The sequence below is a fragment of the Corticium candelabrum genome, chromosome 19 (genome assembly GCF_963422355.1).
Source record: "Corticium candelabrum chromosome 19, ooCorCand1.1, whole genome shotgun sequence".
NCBI lineage: Eukaryota > Metazoa > Porifera > Homoscleromorpha > Homosclerophorida > Plakinidae > Corticium > Corticium candelabrum.
In genome coordinates this window covers 3,684,003-3,705,953 of record NC_085103.1, presented here as the reverse complement: position 1 = coordinate 3,705,953, position 21,951 = coordinate 3,684,003, and the positions used below count along the sequence as shown (strand labels likewise).

Below are 21,951 nucleotides of genomic sequence, written 5' to 3'. Positions count from 1 at the left end.
CAGTGGCTATGACTGTCTCGTTAATGCTCATTGCCCAGTACAATCTCAATCTTTCAATTGATTTAATTAAATTAATAATTAACTGACCACTCAAGGGGTCACTAACTTGTCAAGGATTGCTGAATAGATTATACACAGTGCATCCATCAACACAATACAAACCTTATGTTCCAAGACGCAAATCACTAGATGAATCTTGCAAAAACCACTACACACTGTACTGTTCATGTGTTACAGACTTCATGACAGAAGCAGGATGTCAAACAGTTTGCATATGAACTACTAGTAACTGAAGCTGTGTTTACACCAGAGCTTCCACAGCTACAAACCCTTTCAAACAACACTTGTCTTGAGGATGTTGTGAGTTTGGGTGCCATTTTGTAGAAACTTGTAAAAACTATCTAAAATTGTGTCGTTTAGACATGCCCAAGTACCTGTCCTTCAACTTCTCTTTTTTCCAAGAACTTTGCAGTAGATTGCATGGCCTTTTTGTAAGTCTTTTTCTATAAAATTAAAGCATGACTACAACTCAAAATGATGTGATACCAAGTATGGTTACCTTTTGGCTTGCACTATCCTTGTTACAATGCTGTCGACAGTTGGCATAAAATGGATCGGCAACCATCTGCACAATGCAATTCAAACTACATGTTCACTCTGCTTCACTAGAATAAGACCACCTCATGAGCAGGAGCCTCGGTCAACAGTCCAAACTTTTGAGCACTAGAGAGAAAGAATTGCATAGAATATTGGCACCATTAGAGCATAATAATCACAACAGAATTACAATGCAACGTTGCCGCGTACAGACCCATCCTGCTATGACCATATCAAAAGTAACAACAATGTATTGGTTAAAACTACAACAAAGAATGTTTCAAGAAAAAAGCACTGCTACAAGATATTACATTGGCATGTCTGAATTTCCCTTCATTTCCTATGTGGTACGTCTTAAAAAGTGCCAACAACACCATGCTATACTAACCAATGAAATACTAGGAAACGTATTCTAAATATGCACACATAAACATTGCAACTTACCTCTAACTATGAATTACAACTACTGCTGCCTTGTTGTCTGCTATAACTATTGCTCGACAGCTTCTGTTTGTGTAAACTACAGTCAGGAAGATAATCCTAAATACTGTTACTTTTCACGCAATCTAAAGAACTACTTAACAGTTAACTGTCAAAACCTCAGTATGAAACTATTTATGTGTGTCCTTTTAATTAATTAACCAGTAAACTACTTCACGTGTACACAAGACTGAGGTATAAAGGCACCAATCATGCACAGTCTTAACAATATGATCAAACTGTAAGTGAAGGCAACATAACCAATAAGTTTCAATATACCATGTAACATGAAAGTGTGACTTGCACATTCCAGCATCACATCGAATAACAACTCCAACCGACTTATTGCAAAGATCACACAACTACATACACGAAATAAGAGCATAAACATAAACACAACGTGTTCCTAAAATTCAGTTTTGTTACTCTAGAGTCCCATCTTGCTTCTGGAATCTTTGACAATATTATCGGACTTAGCTTCTCGACTGAGCCAAATTCAACATCTTGGGTATACAAGGCACAGACTGTGTGAACCCATCTGGCACAATAGAAAATTGTCACCAATAATTACAAACAAGCAGACTCAGTGCTGTACCTGCCATCATATGTTTCTTTGAAGTCTCCACTAGATGTTGGACACAACGCACATGACTATTCAAGACAATCCATAATTACTACTTGAAGTAGCACATGATGAACTACATTTGAGCATACAGGAGTGCAGTTTGCTCTGCAAGCATCACAAAACCATGGTTCTGTTGAAAATTCAGAGTCATTGCTTTTCCCACTTTCGGAATCAGCATCATTACTTGCTTGTCCACAACATGCTGAAAAAGGTAGATGATTACCAGTAATACATGAACAATGCACCAAATCATTACATTAACTAAACAGACAATAGCAATATCAAAGTATAATATTTCATTCTGACGGCTTTCCCTAATTCATGAATGATCTACTATAATGTATGACAGCAGCATGACTGACGATTGTTTCTAATGTGAATGGCATCTGACATTGTCACTGACATCTTCCCACTTACAAATTAATTAGGCAATTCAAAAAGAAATAATTCTTAAAACAGTGTCTTTCAATGCAAATGCTCATCATATGCATCTGCATATATCCACCAAAGCAAGAACAGATTTCTTGTTATAAATAGAGGTAAATACAATTTATACAAAAGAGCACATGTTGCATTCATTAAGGCGGACTTGTATAACTTCGCCTAAAGAGGTTAGCTAATTAAAAGATCCCTAAAACAAGACAACAAGTTCATTATAAATACGAGTTACTGTGTGTACCTTCATGAATAGTTACACCACAGTTGTCACATTGCATGATCTCCCCATCATCTTCATTGCTAAACACAATACCACAACACACAGTGCAGAGATGGTCAGTAAAAATGCAAACAAAAAACTACCTGTCATCACATAGACATACACTGCAATACAACTTGTCTTCATTCTACAAACATAAAAATGTAAGAGCAATTTTTTGTTGAAAACCATCAACACAAATCTTAACGCTAACAATTTTGTTAAGTTATGATTGGAACACTCAAGTCTAACAGATTTTCTAACAATTGTCCAATATACAGTACCCTGTTTTTCTGTGTTCAGACAGTCACACACACATCAGTGCCCACATTATCATAACTAATATTAAGAACAGCTGCAATAAAAGGTAAACCACAGCAGGAGTGCGTATGTGCGCAATGTGTGTGCAACAGTTGCTACCCATATTGCAGGCAGTAAATGGTCTAAACTGCAAAAAAAGTATAAATAACTGTCTTGTACATTTTCTATCTACATACCTGCTCTCCATCTTCATCTCTTGGCTACAAACAAACAGAGATTTGACAACAAACAACAACAAACATCTCAGACAAAGACAACCTTCTCTTTCAAGCATTGTATCAACTGTCCAATGGTCATGGCATCACCGCCTCCATCTGAATCATCAGAGTCTTCTTCCTCAAATGATTCATTCACAGCATTAGCCATTCCTTCCTCCTTGTTTTCCCCCTCTTGTACACATTGAATTTCTTCCACTTCATTGAGTCCACTTGGATCTTGCTCTTCTTCACTCTCGTCATCTGAATTTTCTTCATCGCCACCACAGAAGCTTTCATCAGAACTTTCACTGCCCAATAGTTGAGACATAGCACTCAATTTTACGTCATCAACTTCATCTTCCGCTGGTTTGAAACTTCCATCTGAACTGTCATCATCTTCATCAATTTCATTGATCAGATCACGAATATTAGGAGACGATGACCCACTCGAATCACTAGTTGTATCATCAACATCATCATCGTCATCGTCCTCACTGTATTTGTTCTTGTCACTGTTCTTGTTCTTGTTTCCACCAGATTTTGCATTGTCAGTATTCAAAATAACTTTGCTAAGCTGTACAATAGGATTTGTATTCACTTTTGTTACAGTTTGTTCTTTCTTATCCACTTTCATTGGGGAGGCCTCTTTTGTATCCAATTTTACTACATGCGGGTTTCTATCTTTGTTCAATAATGGTGACTCTTGTCTACTTAATCTCAGTACAGCTGATTGTTTCTCGTCCAATTTGGATACAGTTGGTTTTGTAAACAACTTTGATATGGTTTGCTCTTCCCTCTCTATGTCCAATACACTTGGCTGTTTCCTATAAAAGTTTGATTCGGTTTGATTTTCCCTACGTACTTCTAATACAGTTGCCGCTTTTCTGCCTGTTGTCATTAATACCATTGGTTCTTTTTTATTCACTTTCAATACAGTTGGCACTTTTTGCTCTGCAGTTGGCTGTTTTCTATCCACTGTCAATACAGTTGGTTCTTTTCTATTTCCTTTCACTACAGTTGGTTCTTTTCTACCCACCTTCAATACAGTTGGCTTATTCCTGCTTGCTTTCAGTACAGTTGGCTCTTTTCTGTCTAATTTCACTGCAGTTGGTGCTCTTCTACCTACTTTCAATACCATTGGATCTTTTCTGTCTAATTTCACTAGAGTTGGTTCCTTTCTGTCTGCTTTCAATACCGTTGAATCTTTTCTGTCTACTTTCAATACTGTTGGATCTTTTCTTTCCACCTTCAATACTGTTGGATCTCTACTGTCTACTTTCAATACATTTGGATCTTTCTTGTTTGCTTTCAACGCACTTGGCTCTTTTCCTCGATCTACTTTCAATGCATTTGGGTTTTTTCTATCCAATTTCATTGGAACAGGTGTAATGGGGGACGAAGTGTCTATAATGACTAGCTCATCTTGACTATTTGATTCTGGTGATGACACTGAATTATCCATAACATCTAGTCCAATAACAAACAATATAAATAAACATTATGAAAATATGTTATAAATTATAAAAAGCACTGTTGTTGCAAATCAACTTTCAAGTGTGCTTGCAATGTAGACATACTACATACTACTCTGAGCAGATGTCTGGACCTTTCGCATGTAGCAATTTGTAAATTATATTATTACATCATTACTTTCACATAAGTACACACATCACACCTACACACCCAATGTACACTCAACGCAAACCAACTCCCCCCAAACCCCCAACAACCCCAACCGGCCCGCACCCCCCACCGGCCCGCACCCCCACCGGCCCGCACCCCCCACCGGCCCGCACCCCCACCGGCCCGCACCCCCAACCGGCCCGCACCCCCAACCGGCCCGCACCCCCAACCGGCCCGCACCCCCAACCGGCCCGCACCCCCAACCGGCCCGCACCCCCAACCGGCCCGCACCCCCAACCGGCCCGCACCCCCAACCGGCCCGCACCCCCAACCGGCCCGCACCCCCAACCGGCCCGCACCCCCAACCGGCCCGCACCCCCAACCGGCCCGCACCCCCAACCGGCCCGCACCCCCAACCGGCCCGCACCCCCAACCGGCCCGCACCCCCAACCGGCCCGCACCCCCAACCGGCCCGCACCCCCAACCGGCCCGCACCCCCAACCGGCCCGCACCCCCAACCGGCCCGCACCCCCAACCGGCCCGCACCCCCAACCGGCCCGCACCCCCAACCGGCCCGCACCCCCAACCGGCCCGCACCCCCAACCGGCCCGCACCCCCAACCGGCCCGCACCCCCAACCGGCCCGCACCCCCAACCGACCCCCACCCCCCCACCCCCCACCCCCACACCCCCACCCCTCCACCCCAAACCACACCCCTCCACCCCAAACCACACCCCTCCACCCCAAACCACACCCCTCCACCCCAAACCACACCCCTCCACCCCAAACCACACCCCTCCACCCCAAACCACACCCCTCCACCCCAAACCACACCCCTCCACCCCAAACCACACCCCTCCACCCCAAACCACACCCCTCCACCCCAAACCACACCCCTCCACCCCAAATCACACCCCTCCACCCCAAATCACACCCCTCCACCCCAAATCACACCCCTCCACCCACACCCACACCCCCTCCACACACACACCCACCCCACCCCACCCACACCCACACCCCCTCCACACACACACCCACCCCACCCCACCCCACCCCACCCCGAACCCAACCCTCACCCCACCACGCCCACCCCACCACGCCCACCCCACCACGCCCACCCATCACCCCTCCACGCTCACCCCTCCACGCTCACCCCTCCACCCCTCCACACTCACCCCTCCACCCCTCCACGCTCACCCCTCCACCCCTCCACGCTCACCCCTCCACCCCTCCACGCTCACCCCTCCACCCCTCCACGCTCACCCCTCCACCCCTCCACGCTCACCCCTCCACCCCTCCACGCTCACCCCTCCACCCCTCCACGCTCACCCCTCCACCCCTCCACGCTCACCCCTCCACCCCTCCACGCTCACCCCTCCACCCCTCCACGCTCACCCCTCCACCCCTCCACGCTCACCCCTCCACCCCTCCACCCCTCCACGCTCACCCCTCCACCCCTCCACGCTCACCCCTCCACCCCTCCACGCTCACCCCTCCACCCCTCCACGCTCACCCCTCCACCCCTCCACGCTCACCCCTCCACGCTCACCCCTCCACCCCTCCACGCTCACCCCTCCACCCCTCCACGCTAACCCCTCCACCCCTCCACCCCCACCCCTCCACCCCACCCCTCCACTCCACCCCTCCACCCCACCCCTCCACCCCACCCCTTCATCCCCACCCCTTCATCCCCCCACCCACACCAGTTCAATTAGACCAACATTAGACACAGCAACCTCCACTGCATTGTTACCATCACCCAATTTAATATGATCTAATACGTACAAGTAACCTTAATTAAAATATAACTAAATCATAACCCTCAATTAGTTTCCACGGAAATTCGTCCGTAAATTGTCACTGTTTCTCTATTCACGCAAACGGACAGCCAAAAACCCATTTAACAATCAACAGGAAATCAACATCCTATGTTGTACTGCCATCTTCTTTACATACCCCCAACACAGGTGTACTCTGTGTCGTCATCGTCCGGATCTGACTCCATGCCAAACGTCAACTGAAGTAGATGAGCTGGAATAGGCTTCACGCGTCGTTTTCCTTGCGGACGAGACACTGGAGAAAGAAAGATCGAGGACTACCAACCCACGTGGACGGGAAACAAACACAGAAAACCCAAAAAGAGCCCCACTCACTCAAATTAGGAAGCGCTGCTTCCACACATCGCCTGTCTTCGTCCGACATCGATCACACACAAACCCGCACACGCAGAGAGCACAACAGCCGGACAACCTAATTGTTGCACCCGTCGGATGACGTCACGACCACGTGAACACTTCATCGACTTTCGTGCAGGCGAAGCGGCTAACGAGGAACGAAAACAGCGAATCGGTGCGTTTTAAGCAACAGCTAGTTTGACATTAACGCGTTTAACGCATCTACGTTTGCCTTCAGGTGGTGAATTTGTATGAGTCAAAAGCAACTGAAGCCGACGCTCACTGGACAGCGGATTCGGACCCGCAAACGAGGTGAACGCCTGCTTCACTGTTTAGTTGAAGCTTGGCACACGTCATGACGTTTTTGCTCAACGAGGGGCCTATTTTCGTGACGAACTCGGGTTTCCGGTGTGGCCCAGTGATGCTCAAACAAACGCATGCATTTCAGTAGTCCATTGTGTGAAGCTTAATAACTAAATAAATACGACGGCTGGCACGTGTAATAGCAGTGCCGTAGCCAGTTGGTTGATAGTCTGATAGTTGACGTTGTGGTTGCTTGGCAGTTTTCGAGCAACAAACAAGGCTTGTTGTCTGTTGAATTCGACTTGGCTTACGCCAGTGTGTTGGTAATGATGTCATTGTGTGTGTTGCTGAGTGCCGAATGCTTACACTGAGAGTAGAAGAGAATCGAGATAGGAGAGTAGTCTGGCCAACTGTGAGAACAACAATAGATGACATGATGCTGACTGTTTTACCAAGACAGTCAACAGTCATCTGTATTGGTGTGATGATCAGACAAGCAGCAAGTTGTTTGATGATTTAACAAATTGTAAATAATTAAATGAGAAGTGGTGAAGAACCCAACCAGACTTGATTCAGAACGAGAGTTTCATGTATTTCAAATCGTATAGACTCAGTTTCTATTGCTGACTTTTTTTGTACTTGTGCAGAAATCGTGACATTGTATCAATTCTCTGTATTCACCTTCTGGCACTATAGTTGTTTGCTTTCGACTAGTGGTTGTGTCTATTACTGCAGGTCTATTACTCTAACAACATATTGACTGTAGTAATTGTATGCATATGGTTTGGTGCATATCCGTTTGGGCTGCATTGCTCCAGAAAAGTCTAGTTGGTGTACTTTTACTTAACCTGAAGATGTGATATGTTCTTACGTGGTGAGATCAGACCACAAATTGTGTGTTGAAATGTTTAAACACACATAAACACACTTAGACATTGGTGGTTATCTCAAGTAGTCGCCTTACAAAATATTACCTATAGGATTATCCATTACAAGTTATCCCTATACTGTTGGTAATGAGACATTAGACTGATAGTAGGATTAGTATTATCTAGTCCACTCAGAGACCTGGTCATCTACATCTAGACAGGATAAATATATGACAATACAATAAGCTATTAGTATCTAACAGACAGACGATAACAAAAGTTTGTATTACATATCAATCTGTCAGAAACAACTTTTTACGGGCAGGTTCATTATAGTGACATGCTTTGTTTCTTCAGCTATTGAAATGCTGTTTGAGTTCAGTAGAGTCTATTTCTGCTCTGCGATTTGAGCTTAGTCTATTCTTGCTCTGCGATAACAGTTTGCTTGTGTGTACGTTTGTGTCTTCCGGATATAAAATGTTGCTTTGTAAAGATTGAGTTTGTGATGGAGCATTGGACGACAACTTGAATACCCTGAAAGAAGAAATTTGTGCGGGAGAAAAATTCGTGCGATTTTGTGCAATCACAAGCCCATCGCACAAAATAAATTCCACATATATTTTTCCCTTGCGGATGATCTTTTTGCGCATGGCCTTATTGTTGCACAAATTAATTCCGCACAAGTAGTAATGTTTCTAGAAAAAGCATAATTTTTCTCCCGCACAAATTCCTTCTTTCAGGGTATTTAGAATTTCAATTGCTGTTGAACGCCCTTGTATTTGATGTTAGTTGTATTATTGAACGTCTCCAACACAGCCAGAAATGATGTGTTAATTAATTAGGTTGCTTTAGATAATATATTATCAATACCAGTGAGTTAGAATTGATATCAATGTGCTTGGTGGTAGTGTAGAGTACAGTGTACTCTACTGATACCAAGCTATAGGAGGAAGAAGCCTTTTTGTAGGAATCAGAAGCCTTATCGGGACTAGGCATAGCCACTCACATCAGATTGAGGAGCACTGTGTTGCTGATAGGGTGATGCAGACACTCCTGCTGATTCTCTGCTTTTTGTCCCACCGATAGGTAGATGCAGTCAGTTAGCACATAAATTGAAACTATTTAGCTTTCTGGTTGAACGGATTAAAGCAGTGCGTTTGAGCAATTTGTTGTACAAGTAGCTTGTACTGTTTGTAGTGAATTAAACGCATTGATCTTTGCGAAACAATGATCTGTTGAAGTTATGTATGGGTTGTTATCACATTCGGACTGATGATTTTAGATGAGGTCACACTTTATCTTTTCTATTCCTTTGGCTTTGCCCTAACTACATGAGATAGTGTAGCCATAATAGGTGTGATTGATTTTTGTTGATATGCTGTTGGGAAGTGTTGCCAAATTATCACACAAATCGGGTTTGCATTCTAGTCAAAATAACACATACAGTTCATGTAAGTAGCTCTCAATCAGCACGAACAAGGCCCTGGTTGACCATTTGTTTGCGTTAGTATACATTGACATACAATATGTGGACACCCATTGTCTATTGTGAGGTGGACTATAATAGTTAATGTGTAGATGAAAAGGAGAAGTATGAACCTCTGACTTTTCGAGATTCAATTATTGCCGGCTTAAATGCAAGTGGGGATCTTGAGAAGGTAAGTGTCATTTTTTCATGATTGTGCTTATACCTCTACATCGTTCTGTTTGATTGTTGCAGGCCTCAAAGTATTTAGATGGAGCCGCTAGTTCACTGGACTATCATCGTTATGCCGAAGTGCTATTCGATGTTTTGATAGCTGGGGGCATGCTAGGTAAGTACAATATGAATATCTTAATCAATCGGGCAGATTGGTTGAAAAGGATCATTGTTCAGCTAGAGATTGGTGCTAATGTACATTTTGCATGCACTTTGTAACAATAAACGGGGAGAGAGTTGGTTGTTTGTATTGCATGGTTAAGTGTAGGTCATGTGGCAAGGTTTCTATCTTGCACGATTGTGTGCCATTACAGAGAGGCGAATAAAACAGGCAGTTGCTTAATGTGTTTGCTAAGCTGCATCGGTCAACATTTTGGTCTGACAAGGCATTGGATTTTAGTCAATTAGTTGCTTTATCGTAGTAGGACTGGTGAACAGTTCCGTGTCTTTAATTAAATTGCGTTGGATTTGATTTTGAAGTTTTGTTTTGTTTTGTCAACACAGGTGCCAAGCAATTAGATGGACTTTAATTAATTGATTAATTGATTTAGTGGTATTGTTATGGTAAGAATTGAAACTGCTTAGACTAGTCCTATTTCCTTGTCATCAAATCTTTTCTATTGTGTCTGACCACTTAGTGTAGTCGTTCACAAACTCTATATGTTTGAATTTGTGTGATTAGGGTTTTGTCTAATTTTTATAAATTGTGTATGTTTCACAATTTTTGATGCATTACTGGTATGTAAAATTTTGTTGGTGTCAATGAATGTATCCAGTGATTGTGTGAAGAGCTTAATTTCATGAATATACAGTTCTGGTGGTCTTCTCTTGTACTTGTAAAGTCTCTCATCCTTGCAGCTGGAAATGTAGATGCATGTGTTCCACTTTTTCCTTCACGATTGTGTGGCAAACTGTTTTAAATAGACGCAATCAAGTGATTTGTAGTGCGGTACAGCGTTCAACTGTAATGAATATGGTTCATATGTTTGTCTTGTTGTGGTTTGGTGGTTTGGTGGTATTTTACTTTGTAATGTGCATTTGAAGCATTTTCGTACTTTTGTTGCATGTATGGAGCCTGGTGTCCTCGGTTTTGGATTTAAGAAGGTCTGCTTCACACGACTGGAGGGCTGGTTTTTATTGATTTGCAAGAATACTGTGTATGGAATCAGTACCTGAAGAATTTGAATATGTCATAATGTTTAGATATTGTATAGTAATAGAACGAGCTTTATCTGAGTGACAACTACAGCTGTACTTAGTGAATAGAAAAAAAGAAATGTGGACGTGGATCTTGTAATAGCTAACAAGTAAACATATTTGGAATTGATTTATCGACGTGGTATCATATCATGTTCACCACTTTTACCAGTTACACGTTTTTCATATATTTTTGGGGAATAGATAAGTGCCCTTGCAATTAGTAGCTGCAGGCGGTAGCGCTTGCAATGAATGAAATATAAAAAGGGAATCTTGTTGGAGACATACACATACTTGTGTGGACCCTGTGAAATACCTGGTTGATAACATTTTATTGTTGTTTAGCTCCTGGTGGTGGTATTGTTCTCGAATGTAGTGAAGGTCAGCCTCACAAAACAACCATGTGTTTGTTTGACGCAGAAGACAGCTTGGAGGCAGTGAAAGAGCATGTTCAGGTACTACTGTACACGTACTTGTCAAGGAACGTACATGCTTTGGTGTTGTAATAGACCTTTGAGTTTGAAGTCTCTACCTTTGTGCAGTACACACACACACACACACACACACACACACACACACACACACACACACACGCACGCACACACACACACACACACACACACACACACACACACACACCACATTATGGGTGATTATAATCGGTTATACACAAAGTGCATGTGTAGGGTTTGTTGATTGGGTATTTTTGTTTATTGTGTGTGTGTGTGTGTGTGTGTGTGTGTGTGTGTGTGTGTGTGTGTGTGTGTGTGTGTGTGTGTGTGTGTGTGAGTGAGTGTGTGTGTGTGTGTGTGTGTGTGTGTGTGTGTGTGCACGCACGTGCGTGTTGGCATTGAAGTGTTAGCTTATTGCTTTGTGTCGTAGCTCTTGAACTCCCTGATGCGTCGTTACAAGTACCTTCAGAAGAACTTTGAAGATGAGATGAACAAGGTATGCCTTCATATTGACACCCTCATACGTGTTTGTGTAAGTCTGTCGTACACTTTTGTACGACACTCATGTTTTCTCTTCCATTCGTTTGGCACTTTTACGTGTAACGAAAGGAATAGTGTTTGATGTTTGGCAGGTTCTTCAGTTTCTGAAAGGATTCACAGACGAACAACGTCATAAGCTGGCATTGTATACAGGTCTTGTAATATCTGGTGGCATTGCTCCGGCGAGCGCTCTTTGCAAGTTGCTCAGTGAACATTTAGTCAAGCCCGGGTTGGCATTGACTTTCATGACGAACGTATTGAAAACGTGGCTGGGAGAGAAGGACATGACCAGTGTGGGTGGCGCTCTCAAAAAAGCTGGTCTAAACTCCAAGCTTCTCGTTAGTTATCTAGTTGTGTGCGAAACGTTTGTGAGCTAACAGATTTTTGCAGGAGTTTCTGCCTGGACGTCAGTCATTTGAAGCCTTCGAGAAACACTTCACCGAGAACAAGTTACCTGTTGTAATTGGCTTTCAGGTAATGAAATGTGATTGTTTGTGTAATCGTTTTGTGAGTGTGTTTTTGTTGTTTAGAAGTCGCAACAGGCAGCTCTGGTTCGTCGAGAGCTGCAGAGCCACATTAAAGAAATGCTCGAGAATGAAATTCCCGTGGAAGAGGTAGGTTCTTGTCTCAATGTAATTATGATGTCTCGGTGTCATGCTCATGGTATAGATGGTAGCCGATGCGAAGGGACAAATGCAAATACTGGCATTGGCAGAACCAGATGTGATAGTACTCGTGAGTCACTTACAGACGTGGTGTTTGATGACACTGAGATACGGTTTGTTGTAGATCTGGAAGGTGATCATGTCATCTGTAGAATGGAACAAGAAAGAGGAGTTTGTAGCTGAGCAAGCTTTGAAGCATCTGAAGGTCGATACCATATACGCAATTTGCACTAACTTATTTAGCTTTAACAGTTTCGAATAGGCAAGGATTATGTAGTCTCACAATTTTACGATATACAATGTAGGTGTATGCTCCCCTCTTTGCTGCTTTTTCAACACAGAGTCGGTCAGAATTGACTCTAATCGTCCGCATACAAGTGAGTCTGTTTTTCGGTTCATACCATGATGTTGTACGACTTAGTGTGTGACAGGAGTATTGTTATGAGAATATGAACTTCATGAAGGTTTTCCAGAAGATCATAATGCTGCTGTACAAGAGTAAAAAGTTTGTATTACGAGTACGTTTTGTGTGGTTGAATTGTGTCTGTCTTTAGCTGACGTCTTGAGCGAGGACTGCATTTTGAAATGGTATAAGGATGACCACTCGCCGAAGGGAAAGAGTGTTTTTCTTGCTCAGATGAAGAAAATGGTCGAATGGCTGCAAAGTGCAGAGGAAGGTACGTAATTTCGGATCATTTGTGTGACACTTAGTGCACTCGTTGCTCTAAAAACCGAGATGTTGACTCGGCTCTCTAGTGGAGAGCTGCTTTATACCAAAGTATCACAAGGAAAGCTTTGCATTTGTCAATGTTTTTCCGTTTGTTCTAAGTGCGTCGCTTGTGTCTGTTTAATGTATTGAGTGATTTGTATTTTTACCACCTTAGGCAACTTTACTGTTATTTATTTGTTCGCAAGTATTAGTGTAGCCTTTCTATTTTGATTCTTTGGTTCTCACGCAATGTAAACCCTATTGTGTCTCTTGGAAAGAAAGAACTTTGCAGCAAATGAAATGACTGGTTTTGTTCTTGTTTGTTGTTGTTAGAATCGAGCTCAGGAGACGAGCAGTAGTCGTGAAGTGATAGACTATTGACTGTAGTATGGTGTGACTCCGTTTTAGTGTTGTGATTGTGAGGATTGATTTCAGTTGCTGACTGTAATCAAATCTAGTGTGTTTAAACATGAGATGGAACACGTGCACAGCATGATGTGGGTTGTTACCATGTTCATCTGGTGTTTGGTGTTTGGTGCTCTCTCTCACTTAGGGTTCTTTATGTATCTTTGTGATTTATAACGGGGCAAGAAACAACATGCAGGACAGTTATTCACCGCCAGACTCTCTTAGTCGTGTTCATCTTAGATTCAGTTCTTGTTCTTTCAAAGAGTATATGAGAACATTCACAGACGTCTCTGCAGAATAGTAGGAATAAAAATAAATAGAATCTCTGCCTTGTTGGCGTCATCCATCGAGTAAAAGAGCGACTATGTCTACTGTAACTGAGCTATGAGTCTGTATATGGCTACATACAGCTACATACTGTCATTCGACTCGCGTTACACTTGATCATTGTCATTTTAGGCCAAAGAAGACGGCTGCATCTTTCTAATTCTATGTAGACTTGTGGACAGGTACTGTCAGAGTTGATATAGGCTAGTCTCCGCCAATCTAAATATTCATGTTGTGATATCACAACTGGTCATGTAGGCAGAAGACTCTGTCGCAGTGCCTGCTCAACGTCACAGGCAGAAGTCGGTAGTGATCTGGTCCAGTGAGACGTGGTAGTTCATCTCGCCGATCTGTAAGAAAGAAGCCAAGCAGACAGAATCAGATTAGAGTGCTGTCAAGATTATATAATTTAGTAGACAGACAAAACGCAACAGTGAATTTTTATCGCTTGGCTCTCTGTGCATAGTGAATGTTTAGAAGGTTCGTTTGCTTTCGTGCAGCAAATCTACACTTGATGCGCGGGTGTATTTGCATCGCACGTGGAACAAGGAATCACAACGTACCTGATAAGAAGAGAAGATATCTTCTGTGTCGTCCCATCCGTCTAGCAGACAATCCGTAGCCGCTTGGTGAATTTGCTGAATCGGAGGCGCAGGAGGATGCTGGAGCGATACCGACGACAAATTTCTAGGCGTCAGTAATGGCTGCAAATCGTCTTTTCGATGCTGAAATGATGGACTCATTGAATGAGGAGGCGGTACTCTGACTGGCTGGGCTTCACTCGGTGTGACTGGGCGGCTGGAAGTTGGCGAGCTGAGGTTGGAAAAGTGCTTGAGAGTGACGTCTGGACTGTGGCGTGATTGTTCAGTCTCTCGGAGCAATGCTTTGAGGTCTGTTATGTACATGGCTGCCAGTCTTAGTGTATCGACTTTTGACATCTTTCTCGATGTTGGGTAGGTTGGAACGACACTGCGGAGGCTGTCGAATGCGGCGTTGATGTCGTTCATGCGTACGCGCTCTCTCGCGTTGGCCTTGTCTCGTCGACGCACCTTTTTGATTTCTTTTTCAACCTGTTTGCTTGCATCGTATTCATCACTGTACGTGTTGAATGCACAGTACGGTCTCTTTCTCGAGTAGGACGAATCCGATCCGGTGGAACTTTCTGTTGAAGACGCCGGTGAGAGTTGACTTATCATAGAGAAGGACTCACACCCGGACATGTAAGTTGACATGACTGTAGTTGAGACTGGTATCGAATGAGTCTTCAGCTAGTGTGCACTCATGATATTCCCTTTGGGAGGGACCGAGTTTGCAATTTGCTTGTTTAACGAAATTGATTAGCGACTATCAAGCTCGTTTGGCTTTGAATATTAGAATGGGGCGAATTAGCATTTGGGAAACCACAGCTTGTTCAAGACAAAGTATCCCCTAGGGCTCGTAACATCCTGTCAATTGGCTGGATGTCGACTGGAGCTTACGTCAAAGGTGCCAAAAAGGGATACATGATATTCAGATATATTAGATTTGCTCGACTTTTGTAAACACGACTGTGTTTTTGCTAAATTGCTTTTGTTGACGATATGGCAGATTACTCAAACACGTGCAGCAACACATCTGCGGCTGCTGATTTGTAAGAAGAGAAGACACCTACGTAATCAAACCACCGTATACTCCACGCAACTACTTGTAGTCAATCGTTCTCAGTTTCCGTTGTTTTGTTTGAGAACCAAGAAGGGATTACGTCAGTGTTTACAACATGACCTTTCTTCTAGAACGTCTTCGAGCTCCAGCACGGGACACAAGATTTAATGTGGCTTCCATCTAGGAATTAAGCCCACTAATTGGCGTCATGCTGCGGAACACAGATCGCTTGAACGGCAGCCATTTTGCTCGCATTGCCTCTTTTGAGAGTTTCCTACTGCGTGCAGCATTTGGAGCTCGCTAGCAACAAGGCTGCCGCGATTTCGGATGACCCTAGAAGATCTAGTAGTGCACTAACTGCAAATCGTCTTTAAAAGCTAGTCTAAGCACTAAACGTCAAGAAGTGGTAAATATATTGCTGCAGCACCAGAAGACAAGACACAAGGTTCGCGTTTGCTTCTGGAAAAATACTTTGTAGCTAGCTAACTCTGATTGCCGGATGGAAATTAAGACCCAAACAGCTGGTATCTATGTAATGAGAATTAAGACTCTTGTCTTTCCAATTGTACTACCCTGGTAATAGGATTTCATTAAAAAAACCGAGATTCGCGTAACGTTTGCTCTAGACGTGTACAAGAAGGCACGAGCGCGGCGTCTCGTCAGCTACCTTTGCCAATTACGTTTGTAAACATTGGCCTTACTGCACGGCTTCTCTGTTTCATCGTTTCTTGGTCTGCTGTTTTCCCGGTGTTATGACATTCACTTGCCCTTGACGTTCTTCTGTGTACAGGTACCAACGTTGTGGCACCACCCAACGCATAGGTCATTGATTCGATTAATACCTCGTATACTGGTACGGCCAACGCCGATGCACCTTAATTTATAAACACAAGGAAATGGAAAGGAAGCAAGAGGTGTGCACAGTAGACGTGCTCATTGTCTATACCCCCTATGTCATTTCCTTGCATTTGTACTCATGAAGTTCGTTTTGCCCTTTCTCTTTTTACACACTGCTAATCATATCATGACCTTTGTACTGATAATTATGGTTCACTTGTTGGTTGGTACCAGCTGGTGAAGATGAATGGTCTCGATGACAGACTGACAGGCACGGAATTGAGACTGCAACTACTTTGTGTGCCTAAATGGTATTATCATCTCGGACATCTTTATGTATCGAACCGACAACATAGTGAAGAGAAACTCAATTGTCTGTTGGACAGTTGCCTCCAGCGTTTGAATCTGTCATTTGACAGTTGTAGATTCCAAACATTTTATTGATATTTGGTGGGATGTTGTGCTGTTGCTGTTGTTCTATTGCTTGGATACTAAACGGGTTCATCAGTGCTCAATTCAATTAATCTAATTTCCGGGATTGAATATTTATGGGAAAGAAACATCTAGTCGAATTGGTGTTGCACATGCATGTGTGTACATTATAACCATCTGGATGCAAGAAGCAACTCTTTGACTGTCTAGTGTTGAATTTGGAGGTTTACTAGAGAGTCCGTGTGACCTATGATCTTGTGGTAGGGTATGCTATATGTGACCGGGCTACAAGGCTTCAGTTGACGTCAAAGATGTATAAGCAAAGCCTTTCCCGTTCATTTCCGTTTGTCATGCAGTTGGTATGGCAGATTGTCCAAGGACAATTAACTTTGGTATATAAAGTTCATACTGTTCTAGCTCATTCAAAAATTCATCGAGAGGGTATTACCTGATCTTGCTTTAGGCTCATCAGAAACGTGTCTTGCTGTTTTCGTGAGATCCTGCCTGTAGACGCAGCATGCATCTACGCACTCCTGAACTCTTGGACTTTTGCAGACAGTCCTGACAAACAGCTGCTACCTGCTGTTGCAATTTGCTAGTTTGTTTTGGGGGATGAAGAACGGTTATAGCAGCTAAATTCAGTAGCTTGATCTTTAGGAAATGTCCCTAGAAAGTCCCTTATGAATTATAATTAAAGTACAAACTTATTTGTTAGACGAATCCGAATCATTTAATATAGCAACGTCTTATGCACATCTTATTATTTTGTTTACATTCAATATTCTTTTTGCAGTTGTGCGTTGGGTGTGTTGCAGGATAGAGCTTAGCTTGATTTTCATTCATCCAAATGCTTAGTATGTATGTGTTCTATCGGTGGCGTCGCTACTCATGGGCCTGGGAAGGCCATGCATGGTTCTCCCAATATTAGTAAGTGTAGTCTCTTAGACCCAGCAGCTGGCCTCCCCAATTTTGGAGGTTGAGCGATGCCCTTGGATCTGTTATGATATAAACTTAGACAAACGTCTTGAGTCTGTCTACTCTCAGTGATCATCAAGAAATTGTTATGCTCTACGTCATGGGACAACAGTCTTTTTTATACTTGCATACACACATAAGGTTTTCATTTGACTGGCAGATTAGACCTGCAGTCAGACAAAAATTATCAATTAGTATTATATAACTATATACTACAGTAACTGATGCAAGAGTTGTATTTGAGACAATTGGACTTGAATTATGACTTTGATCAGATCCTTGCCATTCACTTTGACTATAATAGCACACAACTTCGTATGCTCATCCTTGACGATGACCAACTCAATACACTGCAAAACATGCAGTATATGCATGTATGCCAAGGACCAGTGCTTGAAAATATTTATCGACCCATTTCCTGAAATACGTCTTATAGGTTTGATGTGCTGGATGGTGTACCGTTAAGTGACAAACCAAGACCTGTCCAAATGGTTTCTGTCATCATACTAAGGTGAATAGCTGCTAGGCAATTGGCTGAAATGCAGATGTACGACAAACGTCACAAGCGTACCATGTACTCTAGTTGACGTTTGGAATAATAGGTGTACAGTGTACATGTGCTGTTGAGCCAGTTTTTGGGTATGTGGAGCACGTCCGGAAGACACTCCGTGGTTTCATCTAATTGCATGTAATTGTTGAGGTGGCACGAGTTCATTTCCGTAGTAGCAGTATTAGACTTGATCAATAGTATTGATCCCCCCAAATGCTACTTGTATAAGAATGTGTCATGTGATGTTGTGTGACTCTAACTCTAGACTACTGCCATTTTCTCTAAATATTTTAATTAAGACATTATTCCACGTTGTCAGCTGACACAAAGGCAGTAATTTTTACAGGTTTGTCTGCTGGAAATTTTCGTTGAGGTGATTGCTTTGGTAGTCTGTGTTGTTCTTACATATTTAATGAAGCTGCATGGCATCTAAGCAGTTTCAAGCCACATGCAGCTATTCTTGTGGAACCACCTTAGTTCCTTTTTACTTAGGCGACAAAAAATTGGCTAGCGTGCTACCTAGAATTCGATTCGTATGGTATTCTAAATAGAGACAATTGAGGGACATAGTTTAGACGTTGAACACCATCTTTTCTAATATTTAAATACCATCTTCTGGTCTGCTATTTGAGGTCTACTTAACATGAGCTGATCATTATGCCGGAACTGGTTCATGGTTTCGTTTGTACGTCTTGACATTTTGTCTGTTCTAGCTGACTAAGCAGTTGTCTTCAGGTAAGGGTTAGTATGATCATCAATGAAATGTGGGTTGTCTAGATGACCCCTGTTGAATAGCTCGCGAATTGTCCAGAGGGCGTGGGTTATTATTGAATATTTAGTAACGAACCACAATCACGAGGGTTTGTCACGTACGTTGACAGGTCTGTTAAGAATAATGACAGTTGGCGGAAATTTATTGTCAACGAGTTTATGCAACTGTGCAGTACCCAGCATTGATTACTGCTATTATAGTATCCTTTATTTTCAAACAGGTATGTTGATGCTAAACATAGAGTAGATTTAGTAAGCTCTAACTCACTTACAACTCCTAAAACTGCATCACATTCTTTGTGCATTTCAAGCTAGTTATTGGGTGTAAACTGGCAATATGCGTGGGCCGGCAGACAAGCAGAAAGAGTGAGAGACGAGGAGATATTTAGAGTTGTATAGAAACGACGGGAACGGACGTGGTCAGACTGGGACTAACCACAGAGTTACGTAACATGAGAAGCCCGGTTGACATCAATCAGTGAAGACAATAAAAGAAGGAAGTACAGACATCTTTATCTACTATACTGTATGCATAAGAAGGATGAGACCTCGAAAAGATAGTGTTCAGTGTAATACCAACCATTTAGTTGGCTTGACCAAGAGCTGCCATAATGTGCTGTGTGTACATTGCACATGTAAACAGAGGTACGACTACCAATATTTGTGCGAGAGGAACATAGGTTAACTTAATTAATTAAGTCGACCGCCTCAGCATGCGTGTGCTATAGGGGCTAGTTAATTGCTTCTATACCAACAAAAGACAGAACAACTACAGAAGAGAGGCCAACAACAAAGAAGTGATAGAAATATAAGTCAATCTAACTGACTTCGGCAAGAGCTGCTGCAAAAGGTTGATTCTGCAGTCGTATATACTACGATATATATATATATATATATATATATATATATATATATATATATATATATATAAGAAGACACGCATGCACTAATGCGCCACTGTTGGGGCACGTGCTGATTATAAAGGTGCGGATTCAATTTTTGCGCGATTGTCATCAGACCTGAAGAAATGAGTGAAAACTATGTCTTTTGAGCAAGAAAGCGATGCATGCATGGTCAGATAATTGTTAGGTTCGCATTTGCTAGCGTTTTATTTATAATAGTGTTAATGATGAACGAATTACTTGTATGCAAAATAGCCAACACAGCTACTAGAATTTTAAAAACTTTTTCTCTGAAAAAAGAAATGGATGTAGAGATTTTATAGAAAGTAACAGAAACAAGATCTGTAGATAATATGAATCAAAGCCAGACATCATTAGTGAATCCTTCCAACCCCCAAAATGTTAAATGTAGGGAATGTGGGGGTTGGAAGGATTCACTAATGATGTCTGGCTTTGGTTCATATTATCTATAGATCTTGTTTCTGTTACTTTTTATACAATCCCTACATCTATTTATTTTTTTAGAGAAAAAGTTTCTAAAATTCTAGTTTGGTAAGTTTTTAGGAGCGCAAAAGTGCACCCTAGATACCTAGAGTGTACATGTCTTCACTAGGGCCTGTACCCAATTTTTAAGCATGTCTGAGATTTAGCGCGTTTTCATTAGCGTTAATTAAACCTGTTTATACATGTATGTAACAGCTTCCGTTAGACATGATTCAGAGGTATTTTACTCAAGTGGTCTAGCGGTCTACGGGGTAGATACGGTACCATGGTATCCTAGCGCACGTTGCACGAATATGGATCCTAATTTTTAGTGCCTTTGCATTGTTCTTTCTTCTGTGCGGCTATAATTGAATATGCAACGGCAGTTGGAATAGAACTTGGCTTAGTGTAAGCCAAAGATTATCACATACAGGATATGCGTTGCAAATGATGGGTTCCCGTATAATTGCTATGTGAACGTAATTATTTGTCAATTTTGCTCCTGTGTGCGACGCAGATCGCAAACAATTTCAGACTTGACCAGACAATGGCAAACATGACCGAATTACACATTTTGGTGATAAACTCTTTCATAAACGCGTTTGGCCTATCTGATCAGCTCTTCGTCCATTGTCTCTGGTTGCCATGGACAAGCAATCGCAAATATTGCTCCGTGATTGGCCCAAACTGTGCTATAGCGTTGATGACGGTCGTTGGATCAAATCTGCTTGAAAGAAACACCATTTTAAATTAACATTTGATTTCGGTTTCTCTATTCACCAAAAGAATAGAGTTCAGGTAATTCTAAAGCATTTTCTCAAGTTTCACAGCCGTGCCTAACGTACGAAAAGAGATATCCGTGGAGGAGAAGAAAGAAGAACAAAATTGACGCATGGGGCTCCGAGGCTAGCTGTTCTCTAGGTTGTTAGATGATTCGTGATCAAAACAAAAATTGGATATAGTACACGACGTACGAACATTTCATTTCGTTGATTTTGAGAAATTTTAGTCTTTATTTACTATGTTTTATAAGCGTGCAAAAAGACGACCGCGCCCCACAACGCTCTAACGTGGGCAATCTCTACATACAGGGTACTACTCACCCTGTGATAGACGAAGCACAATACAGCAAACATGAAATGCATGCAATATAGCAATAGAAATGTGTTGGCGTATAATATGATTTAGTAATTTGTGGTATCAACACTACACTATCGGGATCTAGCAAGTGAAATGGGAAATTGCGCAAAGCCATTAATGTTACGTAAAACTTGAAGATATATAGCCGTGTTATCTTCTATCTATATAGTTAATTAAAGTTCAAATCTCGTCGGTTCTCGTTCACATCTTGATGAAGTGAGAGAATTTTGTCGTTCTCTATGGTGGCAATGCTTTCTCTCACTAGATGTTTGCATTTCGTATGTTTTGTTTTGCTACTTGAGCGTCAATTGGTGCATGCAACTGATGGGTCTGGTGT

At 42.4% G+C, this 21,951-nt stretch overlaps 2 protein-coding genes across 2 annotated transcripts in view; one reads left to right on the top strand and one right to left on the bottom strand.

The window, feature by feature from the left end:
- LOC134195082 (PHD finger protein 14-like) overlaps window positions 1-6,809 on the bottom strand; it is a 10,687-nt gene extending 3,878 nt beyond the window's left edge. Inside the window, exons 1-13 of the mRNA XM_062664093.1 lie at window positions 6,694-6,809; window positions 6,497-6,613; window positions 2,979-4,384; window positions 2,897-2,920; window positions 2,504-2,547; window positions 2,382-2,440; window positions 1,792-1,904; window positions 1,673-1,728; window positions 1,504-1,615; window positions 1,357-1,439; window positions 681-723; window positions 560-625; window positions 435-503 (exon numbers count right to left, since the gene is read on the bottom strand). Coding sequence (XP_062520077.1) covers window positions 435-503; window positions 560-625; window positions 681-723; window positions 1,357-1,439; window positions 1,504-1,615; window positions 1,673-1,728; window positions 1,792-1,904; window positions 2,382-2,440; window positions 2,504-2,547; window positions 2,897-2,920; window positions 2,979-4,384; window positions 6,497-6,613; window positions 6,694-6,742 — 2,241 coding nt within the window. The 5' untranslated portion in view covers window positions 6,743-6,809. The remainder of the gene's footprint in view (window positions 1-434; window positions 504-559; window positions 626-680; window positions 724-1,356; window positions 1,440-1,503; window positions 1,616-1,672; window positions 1,729-1,791; window positions 1,905-2,381; window positions 2,441-2,503; window positions 2,548-2,896; window positions 2,921-2,978; window positions 4,385-6,496; window positions 6,614-6,693) is intronic.
- LOC134195083 (eIF5-mimic protein 1-like) lies at window positions 6,800-13,636 on the top strand. The gene is made up of 15 exons (XM_062664094.1): window positions 6,800-6,889; window positions 6,953-7,026; window positions 9,465-9,544; window positions 9,607-9,700; window positions 11,128-11,237; window positions 11,665-11,730; window positions 11,867-12,112; window positions 12,165-12,248; window positions 12,305-12,388; window positions 12,444-12,509; window positions 12,564-12,644; window positions 12,745-12,816; window positions 12,871-12,937; window positions 12,994-13,116; window positions 13,482-13,636. The coding sequence occupies exons 2-15, from the start codon at window positions 6,966-6,968 to the stop codon at window positions 13,505-13,507; spliced, it is 1,260 nt and encodes a 419-aa protein (XP_062520078.1). The 5' UTR covers window positions 6,800-6,889; window positions 6,953-6,965; the 3' UTR covers window positions 13,508-13,636.
- The last annotated feature ends 8,315 nt before the right edge of the window (window positions 13,637-21,951 follow it).